The following is a 12115-nucleotide window of genomic DNA, read 5'->3' as shown; positions in this document are numbered from 1 at the left end:
ATATTGTGTCTATGTAACTATGTTCCATCGTATCTAAAGCTTTATATTGGCAGCGTAGAATGGTTGCGGCGTTTTCCTCTTTGTTTTGTACAAAGTCTATGAGTTTGTATTGTATGTGTATTATTTTATATTTCTACCTATTTCACCTCAGATCTTGTTAATATTTATCATTTTCCCGTAAATTGTTAAAATGCATTTTCCTGGTAATTAATTATCTTGTATAGTAGGTATTTGGTATTGATATTGGTCTCCAAGTTTTAATTTTTTCTCCATCTCCTTTCCATTTATAAATTAAGGTATTATTACTTCTTTCATTTCTTTTGCCATTTCCCCATACGAGTTCAAATATTTTTGTTAGATGCTTTTGATAATTTTGCTAGTAGTCCATCTAAGGTTATATTTCATTTGTTTAATTCTTTTATTGCTTTATGATTTCATTTTGTATTATGAAATTGTAACAATATTTTCATTCCTTTTTTTATTTATTTAAAATTTAAAATTTATTTCGTCAAATAGTGTCCTTCTTATATATTTTTGTTTTGTGTACAAATTCTTATACACGTCAAAACGTTTTGCTAGGATGGTATTTTTTGTCTTTTAATTTTATAAGTTTCTTTCCTTACCCCTCTCCGTTTCTTTTCATCTCTTCTCCTCTGAGCATTCCTCGCACTTTTGTATATACATAGCTGAATTTCCCTGCTGTTATCTCTGTTCTTTTTATTAAGCACGGCTATTTGTCATATCGTACTCTGACTTCTTATTTTTCTTTAATTATTGCTTTAATTGTTTAATAGTCGTGTATAATCTTTCTCTATCTACTTTCATTATTTTGTATGCTAAATTATTGTTGGTTGTATATTTAACCTCTCTTCTCTTTCTTTACATTATTATATTATGTTGTAACTTACTGTGTATAGATATGCTCGTTGTATTTATGCGGTTTTATATTATATTCCTTTTTCTCCTGGCCCCATTATATCCTTACTTTATTATTTAAGGGTATACAAAGAGCGTTGTTATCTGATATAATCTTTTTCTCTATTTTGTTTTAATTATTGTTTTAATACTTGACTCTGATATAGATAATTAATTTAGATGGCATTTCTGGTTCATTCCATAATTGTGGGTAAATTCTACTTTATCTGTTTTATTATTATATATGCATCTATTAATTAAGTAATGGTTTTGTCATTCCTTTTTTATACGTTCGGTGTGGCAACATCTGGTATATGGTCTGTGGTAAATGCAGCTAATGTGCTGTGTGTTTATGATGAAGACTGTAATGTAAGGTAAGGCAAGACCTTTTCCTGTCATTAAAGATAAGTGTAAGTACCTTCACCCCGTTGTATATCGTGGGATATCCTTTAGAGGCAAACACTATGTCCATTTAGAGAACCTTTTTATTTAGCGTCTGCTCTGTTTTGATTTTAATTTCTCTGTAGACTACTTTGAGTTATTTTTCGAATTGTTAGTTGTTAAATTCATCTTCTCAATATAATTAATGAAAGTCAAATTATTTCTAGGTTAAAGCTGAATTTCAGACTATATTGTTACTTTTTGATCTGTTAAAGCCACACAAAAACACAATTACAAAAATACAATTTTTATTAAAGAATGTTAGAGAAACAATTATTGATTATGAGCCCGTGTCCTATCAATATTTCATCTTCTGAATGGACAAAAATCATTACAATTTTGTACATAACAAGTTTGAAGCATGTCACCTTTCAATTTTGAGTGGAGAAACGTTAAAAATCTATATTATATGTACCTATGATATATTAAAAGCACTGTATAATTTCCAGTTCGAGTTGTCGTTAATATCGTCTATTGGGCAATTGAGTCTATTGCTATGTTTAAAATTTACTCGTAAGTAATTCTGACTTGCTTTGAAAAGGAGATATTGACATATAATTGAATCGAATGAACGAGATAGGACGTTGTAACGTCAAATGAAACTCAATTTCCTTGGACATTCTTGTGGTAAATTATTGTTCCATATCACAGTAGAGGTCCGTATCACATTGATTATCTTATATCCGTTACTACTACATAGATTATCAGAAGAATGATAGAGTTATATATATTGTTATAAAGTACTTAAATGATAGGATCAAAATGCATCATACAGCACTTTACGTTGTTAATCCTTTTGACAGCCAATAATACAAAGCCAAGCTATGGAGTACCACTAAGGAAAATCACGTAAGAAAATCACAAAGTAATGGCAAACAATTAACGTTATGTGTTAAATAGAATTGTTTAGATACCGAATCACAACGTTCTGCTGTATAACCATAAAATACAACAGCAATATCAGCAGCCGAAACGATCTGACTAAGCAAACGGCAAATGGGGAGATAGAAGCCGATGCGTCCAATTTTAGACACTCCGAAGATAGACGTACCCTTACTGGAAACTCAAACTCCAAAGGTACAGTGGTTTAGGATATTGATAAGATCGACTATACATAATATCAACACGCCAGCCTTTTCAGGGCCACTTAGAATGAACAGAAACAGATATACCATGCCAATATTGACCATGAAAATATTGACAAAACTCCATGTTTTATGTTTTTGTTGTTTTATCGACGGTATGTCTTCCGTGCAAAATGTAAACCGTACCATTCTGTCTTTTCATGCGTGATAATATATATATATATATATATATATATATATATATATATATATATATATATATATATATATATATATATATATATATATATATATATATATAATGGTAGGAATCAGAAATGACTGTGTATATACATGAGAGTTAATTACTAGGTTGTCATGCGAGTGTGTCTGCTACACATGAGTGCATATAACATCGATTGAGTAACATCATTAGTTGACGATGTGTGCTTAGTCGTGAGGGAACATGGGCTCGTATTACAGTCAAGGCGATGGGTGTCGCTTATCCGCCGACCTGTGTTCAAATCTCCCTAGAGTACGAATATAAATTTATCTAACCTATATGATAGTATTATTTGTATTAATATATATATCCGAGTTTGATGATTGGATTGACTTGAAGAATAAACTTTTGCATAACTATCTTAAGTTATCGTGCATTATAACACTTCTCACGATCCACTTGTTATATTGTATCTCTTACAGTCCAAAGCATTTAATAAATGACCTTAGTGATGAACTCCTACTCACGGCCCAAAGTAGTTGACAGTTACCAAATGTCCTAAGTGATTAAGGTCCAAGCACATATAGAGATACAAGAAATCAGCGATAATTTGACCCTTCAGGTCCGAATCTCTTTCTTTCTTATATATATATATATATATATATATATATATATATATATATATATATATATATATATATATATATATATATATATATATATATATATATATATATATATATTATCTTGATATATGATATCTTGATATATCATACAGGCATTGTCCATTGCTCCTTTTAATAATTCACAATAATCCTAAACAAATATTGTAATCCAAAGAGTAATATAATCACTTTGTAAATCCAAGAAGTATTTCGTCTCACATTATGTCTTAACACAACATTAAACATATCTGATGACTGATATTGAAACAAAAACATAGGAAATAAGAATGAGCAGATTTAACAGCTATCGGGTTTTCACCTTCATAATACTAAAATTTGCCAACATTTTCTTGTGTTTGTTTGTTTGTTACATGCGCCTAGTCGGTATATCCGAATCTCTTACAACCATCGCTTTGAAACCCATTGTTTTGAAGAAAGAAAAAAAGCGTTACAAGTAATTAGGGCAAGGTGAAAAATATTTCCTTCTAATCGATTTGGGTGGCCCTGAAAAGGGCCGTTTTGATTTTATATCACACACAAGTTTAACTGGCGTTACTGCTTGTGTACTTGGTCACTGCCTTGGTCCCCTCGCTAACAGCGTGTTTGGCGAGTTCTTCAGGCAAGATGAGGCGAACAGCAGTCTGAATTTCTCTGCTCGTAATGGTTGACAGTTTGTTGATGTGGGTTAGTCTGGACGCTTCGGAGGCGATTCTCGCAAAGACGTCATTTACGAAGCTATTCATTATAGACATAGCCTTGCTGGAGATGCCAATATCTGTATGCACCTGTTTCAAAACTTTGTAGGTGTATATTCCGTAAGATTCCCTTCTCCGTCTCTTTTTCTTCTTATCCACATATTGCTTTGGTGAAGACTTTGTCACAGCCTTCTTTGCTCCTTTGCTTCCTGTAGCTTGCTTGGGTGGAATCGTTGATATGGAAAGCCGGTCGTTGTGACGCCTATATAGGTCGCCCAGACGGATCGAAATGGAGAAACGCACGGACTTGATGGAAAACATTTAACATATTGACCGCCATGTATTACTCTAATCAGTGTTAGTTGATTAATGGTTCTATTGCCTTACGATCTGATCTTAATCCGATGGATTAAGCATTAATAATAATAATAATAATAATAATAATAATAATTAGTAGTAGTAGTAGTAGTAGTAGTAGTAGTAGTAGTAGTAGTAATAGTAGTAAAATTGTTGTTGTTTCTGTTGTTTATTAATTATTTCAAGATGTCTCTATTTAACTTGTTCGACTGATTGTCTAGATTTTCACATTTCTTTTATTTCATATTGTTTATGGTTTTGTAGATCAGTCCTTTCATGAATCACTTACTTTCTTAGTTAGGGACCCAGTTGGCCAGGTGGTGTAAAGGGATTGTCATTATGAGTTACTGCTATTTCACCTTCCCATGTAGATTCGAGTCTCAGGTTCAGCCTATGATGGTATGTGAGAAACCTTGCTGGACTTTTCCTGGGTTCTTCCTCCACCAGTTACACTGATACTGGTTGCAATGTATAGCCTATTATGTGCTGGAAAAAGCATTAAGCCAAGTACAACTCTTTCATTTCTGAAAGGGACACTGAAACTGTTCAGGATATATATATGATACATTTGTGTGTGTGTGTGTGTGTGTGTGTGTGTCTATATCAAAACTTTCCTGCTTTGCATCACATTCATTTTAAATTGTTTCCAACAAACTAATCAATTTGTACCCATTGAATAATTAAAATAGTGTATGACTGATGTCTTTAGAGGGTTTCCTGAAAATGGACATATCATCACTTCCAATAGTCATAACCAGCATTTGAGCGTTGATATATACACTACTCGAAAGGAACCCGAGCTTCTGGGCGACATATGCAAGTATTTCTGAAATAACGTATCCTTTCTCTCCGTACCGTGTGTGTCTCCAAGACATGTCTCCTTTTCCCCTTGGATTCTCTCAGTTTTTATATTTTGTTCAACTAGGGCTAATCTGCGGAATGGTTAAAGGCATGACTTATTAAGTAAACGGTATGAAACCAGTTTGGCTGATTAACTCCTTATCACTGTACTGTAATTATCTTGTGAATATAACTGTCCTTCTGAAGACTAATTTCGGCTGATTTCATACAAAACCAATGTTCTGTTGAGTGTGCATATAAGCACCTGTGACTGAAAACAAATAATTAATGTCCTGTTTTGTTGTAACTGTTTTTAAATTAAATATGTGATGACATGTAGCAATCAAAGATATCTCAATTTGATCTGGACAATACTGTCAAAACTTCGATATACCGTGATAACTATAACTGGCATTTAAGTAAGTGTGATTTTCAGGCAATACATAATCGAATTGGCAGAGGTTATTTTCATCTTTACTGGATGTTGACGTGTGATGAGAATGACACTAATCTAACACCAGCAAAAGGCACACAAAGTTGAAGGTTCCAATTAGTAGGACATCTGCAGTCTTGAGCCATTTTGCCACCCTACATATTCCAAAATAAATGTATTTCTTATATACAGTCCTTGTTATTTCCCACTTTAATTCCTTGGGGCCAGCTCATAATGCATTTAAAACTGTTTACTAATTACTAATTAACATATTAATTAATGTATTAATTTTTAACGTGGTATATTGTTTAATTCCTTAATTGTTTACTTAAGGATATTATAACAATATAATGTTAACGGGGAAAAAATGAGCAGATTTCTGACCAGATTTTGGAAGAGTTTGTTAAAATGTGAGTTTCGCGCATATTAAATAGCAGGTCATGGATCTGGAAGCATGTTTCCACTGTTAGAATTCTAGAAAATATTTTAAACAAATGTAAATCTTGAACATTTCCGTTAGTTTTTACAATGAGCCAATTCGGATTATGTTGATGAAATTTAGTGCAGCTTTTTCAAACCACATGTTTTCTCTAACTAAAGCAAGGGAAGTAACCCATAATATTGGCTATGGAGATCTCGTGTTTAGCGTCACATAATTCTTGTCCTTGCATTAAATAGAAAAACAACACAGCAAATAAATCTTTCAATATAAGAAGTGTAATTTCAATCAGCAAATATTCAAAAATTACCTAAATAACAGACCTTGGAATTAAAGTTTTTCTCAATTCAGAATTTTAGAAGGAGCGTAAATTCAAATTTTGTTAGAGAATTTGGGATACTGCCTGTTAGTATAATTTATTTTATTTGCCATGCTGTCTGTATGGATTAGAATATCTATACACTGACACATACGTATATATAAATGTTTGCAAGCAGTGCTTTTTATTTTGATATTGATTTTACTCCAGCAAGAAAATATGTATTGTTAACAGCTCATCTCAGCGTCTACAGTTATATGCAAAATATGTCTAAAACTTTGCACTATTTGAAAGTCTGAAATAGTTGGAAGCATTTTGAATATCATTGGTAAAGTTTGAGTTTATTACTTTGCTTTTATTGCCACGTTAAAGTATCAATGTTACACCATGTATTGTAATATATTTAAATACCATTTCTTGAAATTTATATTACTTAATCTTCATAGAAACAGAACACACACACACACACACACACATACATATATATATATATATATATATATATATATATATATATATATATATATATATATATATATATATATATATATATATATATATATATATATATATATATATATATATATATATATATATATATGTATATATATATATATATATATATATATATATATATATATATATATATATATATATATATATATATATATATATATATATATGCAATAAACTGACAACGAACAGTGCGAACTTATCTAGCTAGCCTGAACTCTTTTGACTCTTCACTGAGTCTTTTTCAATGGCAAATACAAAACATAGACAAGACAAACAAATAAAACAGAAAAACAATTATGTTTGCAACTATTTACATGGCTGTTTCTACAGGAATTCAACCTTCCAACTGTACTATGTTTCAGCAAGTTTATTTCAGCCTGTTGCTGATACTGGAAAATATTTGTTTTGACCAATAGCACATTATGTCACGGATATTTCATTGTTATGGTAGTCATAGGCTGTAAAGCAAATTAAGAGAATTATTTAAAAGAAAAGGTGTCGGCTGTAAAAGACAAATGTATGTGTGCATGTTTGTCTTTTTCTAGTCTTCTTTGTTTAAACTGCTTGGGTTCAAAGTTCTAAGGCGGCGTTTTGGCCACCGGATAAACCGGCAATAACATTATCAATTTCGTTTATGTTTAGTATATCTACACATCCTTGTCTTGTAGTACAATTCCTTCAAACACCCGATAGTGTCATTTTAAAAATATGATCGTCAAATCTTGATGCATAATTCAAATTAACAATTATACGTATCTGTGAAACTTCATCAAATATATTGCTTAATATCATTGAGATATTTGTAAGTCAAAGCTCATTTAAATTTCTCTTAATTGATTTTCTAAGTCTTTCAGTAATAGTTTTGTATAAATTAGGAAGATACATATGAATTATTGTCAATTTTTAGATTTGTTTAACTAGAGTCTTCTGAGTATATATAACTATTTTAAATGTGTTTTGAAAACATTTAACAATTGTCATTTATCTTGAATTTTTATCAGAAGCCCATCTGCACTCACTGAACTCCTAATCCCTGGAATAGAGATCTCAGCAGTTTGTCTTCGTCTCTTACGGTTGGTCGGGATGGTTGTGGCCATGGTTTCATACGTCATATCAGCCGCAATGTTGATCAGTTACTTTGTTTACATGGCAAAAATTACCCCCATCAAAACTAATAGACGAAAGAGTATTGTAGGAATTCCGAAAGAAATTAAAATGTCGCATAGTGACACAAATCGCCAGAGATATAATGTGTGCCACCCATTAAAATTGTGTATAACTGACCTTACGTATGACACTAACAATATTGGATGTATATTAACATACTAGTATGCTTCCCATTCGGGACACTACATTAAAATATGAATCTAATAGTGCTGACATATTAGCGTTTGCTGAAATAATTCCTTCTCTTAATGCAAAACTAATAATTGCAGAAAGTATTTTAATGAGAATTCAGTCAAGTTAGTTTCCGCATTCTTGTGGTATTTAGTGTCAGTGACATACTCGTATTTCCTCTATGCGGTATATTTTCATATGTAATAGGGGAACATTAATTCCTATCTCAAAAACAAAGTTACTGCAAATACAAATATTTAGTACGTTCGTGGTGCATCTAATACGTTGTAGTCCTAATGTGAAACAATGTTACGGTATTGCTAATTGTTCAGACATCAAGCTTGAGAAACATATGTGGTAATAATGCCTTCCTGTCGACATAAGTGTATCATATATTGTTCATTAGGTTTCATGAATACAATTGCTATCTCGTCGGCTGGGAGAAGGGCCAGAACCCAAAGGTATTGATATAAAAGATAATAATAATAATGAAGACTTTGTATAGCACCTTATCTTTAGAAGCTCTAAGCGCTTTACAACATTAGACAACACCTATAAGATAAGAAACATAATAATATTATTACAAAAACAAACAACATGAAATTAGAAAAACAATATACTTTGATAATTTGTGCAAAAAACGACATTGTCACTGGCGATAGGTAATGTAACGACAGGACAACGACATTATATTTGATTGCACTTTGAGCTATTCAAATTTCTGTTAAATGGCTTAGAAATGATATCGTTTTCGAAAGGACATTTTAGCCATGTATGACATGGTAATACACAAAACTATTTGTGGTTCTGTATATCAATGTATAAGACAACATAATTGTACATGCTACTGTCCTTGGACGTGGACTAATTTTTGCTTTTAAAAGAAATGAGGTCCAAAATGTAATAGTATGATTAAACAACTTCCGAAAGTGAAGCAAAAGAAATCCCAAAATATATTTTTCCAAACTGGTCAATTGTTCACTGCTGTTTACGATCTCTTCACCATGATTAAATGTCACTTACATATTACCTTAGGACTGAATTTGGATCCATTTGATAGGAAGAATAAGGGTACTGGTAATGCTCAACCGCAACCAACTTTGACAACACGGTCGCGAAAACAGCGGAGCAAAAAGGTGTTCTTGGTCATTCTGTCTTGCATCTGTCATTTACATTTCGATTACTTAAAGTTAACCCCCCAAAAAATGCATATGCGCTCTTTCAAGTTGGTCCGAAAGTTCTCAAGTACAAGTTAAAATCATGTAAAGTCTTACTAAGGATGGTCCGAGTCATAAAAGTAATAAAATGAGGCTCTCACACTATACAAATATAACTTCAGATAAAAGACTTCCAAATTAAAAACCTTTTAGTGGAGGGGAATGATCAGGGAATTTGTTTACAATATAGTGGACATTCTATTAAACCATAATTTTGGTGTGCATGCTCGTTCGTGATTTTTATTTTATTTTATATCAACACCAGTTAAAGTGTTTATGGAACTGTAAATATTACTTAAATCTGCTCTTCAATTACTGACGTTATTTGTTTCCGAGTAAAATAATTGTAAGTAACATTTAAATGCTTACTCCGAACTTAAATTGTGTGTCGATGTTATTGTATGAAAATGAGGTATCGTTGTGCCTTCCAGTTCTCGCTGTTGCAAGTGTCTGGCTGTTATTTGGCTTTGATGGCAGTCTACAAACACTTAAAACTCACTCGTACAACATAATTAACACACTTTAAGACTGCTTGTTATTGAGTGAAATGGTTGAACAGTAGGAGCAATTATTTAACAAAGGAATATAGTTAGCAATTGAACCGTATATATAACAAAATACAGAACACTTTCAACTTCAAAAGTTACACTTGTACAATTAGCAAGCCATATTCATTACATTAGCCCTAATCTTCCTTCTAGGATGCAGCACTTTATGAGAGCACTTTATAGCGGATGTAATTTATTAATTGTTTTATAGCGGATGAAGAGTATCATGTGGTTTACGGAACTATGTCCTTGACAGAAGACTGGGGTTTAATTGAGGAACAATGTAAATGATGGAACGACAAAATAGACTGGAAAAGGTCAGGGAGACTGTGTATCTCTTAATATCGTATGAGTTCGAAATTAATGGGAAGTGGACATTTGGGTGGCGGTGGTAAAGGTTAGCCACAATTTAATTTATCTGCAGAAAAAAGATAATATTCTGATAGAACTCATGGCTTGAGTCCGGAATCAACCTAAACGCATCCACCCCGTGTAAGACTACTTCTCAGATACGTATACCTATATACGGTTATATTTGTAGCTCAAACCTTGTGAGAATTTAAAACTCATGTGGTTTAGAAACATAATTTATTACGGCAGAGAAATCTTACTATGAAACAAGGGTAAACGGATTGTACATACGTGAGAAATCTGTATTTCATATTCTTGATAAAGAGTTATTGAAAAGTAACAGTGTGAAAAAATTAATATCGATACTATAGGATATATCCCGCGGAGCCACTTTCTTTTGTGGTTACTGTTACAAATTAAATTTCAAGCTTGATAATCATATTTGGTAAATTCACAATCAACAATATCTTAACATTATATATATATATATATATATATATATATATATATATATATATATATATATATATATATATATATATATATACGTATATTCCCTTTTGGATCTGACATTTGTACAGTTAGCTTTAATTCGTTGCTGTTTTGTTTTTCTCCTTCTCTATCTCAATTAGAGTGAACATATTTTATAGCAACACCAATTAATTTATGCAAACCATACTGTGCTATACAAACATCATGTATGAAACAAACTCAAAGCAACAACAATTACGTTTCATGAGCTAAATTATTTTTCAATAGTTCTCACCATAAATTTTGCATTTTTTCATTAACTGAGCTTATATAGACTATTTACGTTCGATGTTAATTGTCACTCAAACTTACAATCTCTGAAAAAAAGGAAAGGTGTTTAGGCAAAATTTGGATCAATTGTAATTCTGCAAATTGTTTACTTGATGATCATAGCTCTCAACAAGCTCATGAGCTGATTTGAAAACCATCCATACATTGGAGGTAAATGATTGTTAATTGAAAATCGAAACTAAATTGCAATTACAAAATAGAGTGTAGTTACTGTTATAAATTAGATTTCAAGCTTGATAATCATATTAGGTAAATTCACAATCACCAATATCTTAACATTAAGGTGGATACTCTCTGAAGTCAGTTGCAAGTACGAATGCGTATTGGCTCGATTCCATACGATATAAATGTACAATTGTTTTCATTTGTTTGGTAAAAAAGGCATTATTGTTGGGCGGAAAAATACGCACTTTGAAGTATTGAATACAGAAGATAAATCAGTGAAAAGTCAGAGTCCTAAATTATTGCGAAATGTAAGAACTTTATTTTATCAATGCACTAATGGCTTAGTACAGAAATAAAACAATTGAAATATATATATATATATATATATATATATATATATATATATATATATATATATATATAATATATATATATATATATATATATATATGTATATATATATATATATATATATGTATGTATATATATATATATATATATATATATATATATATATATATATATATATATATATATATATATATATATATATATATATATATGAACAATAATAAAAGAAACTCCACGTTTACATTAGATTTTCATGTTAGCTTGGGTCAAAATATATCCAACTAAGAGTTTAAATTTGCATGAAAAATCTTGATTCTTGTTAGGCAAATCAAGTTGTTTACAACGGATCTGTCATCCTGGAGAACTGTAGAATGTCTCTTATAAAAACGGATGCAATTAATTTAACATAGTTGCGC

At 31.2% G+C, this 12115-nt stretch overlaps 1 protein-coding gene across 1 annotated transcript; it reads right to left on the bottom strand.

The window, feature by feature from the left end:
* Window positions 1-3850: 3850 nt before the first annotated feature.
* Window positions 3851-4324, bottom strand: LOC149774480 (histone H2B-like). The gene has a single exon (XM_089945296.1). It carries the CDS (start codon window positions 4322-4324, stop codon window positions 3851-3853), a length of 474 nt encoding a protein of 157 aa, XP_089801422.1.
* Window positions 4325-12115: the final 7791 nt, after the last annotated feature.

The sequence above is a fragment of the Sinohyriopsis cumingii genome, unplaced genomic scaffold (assembly GCF_028554795.1).
Source record: "Sinohyriopsis cumingii isolate HCF-2022 unplaced genomic scaffold, ASM2855479v2 utg000229l, whole genome shotgun sequence".
Taxonomy (NCBI): domain Eukaryota; kingdom Metazoa; phylum Mollusca; class Bivalvia; order Unionida; family Unionidae; genus Sinohyriopsis; species Sinohyriopsis cumingii.
Note: the sequence above shows the minus strand (reverse complement) of the source record. Positions and strands in the feature narration are given on the sequence as shown.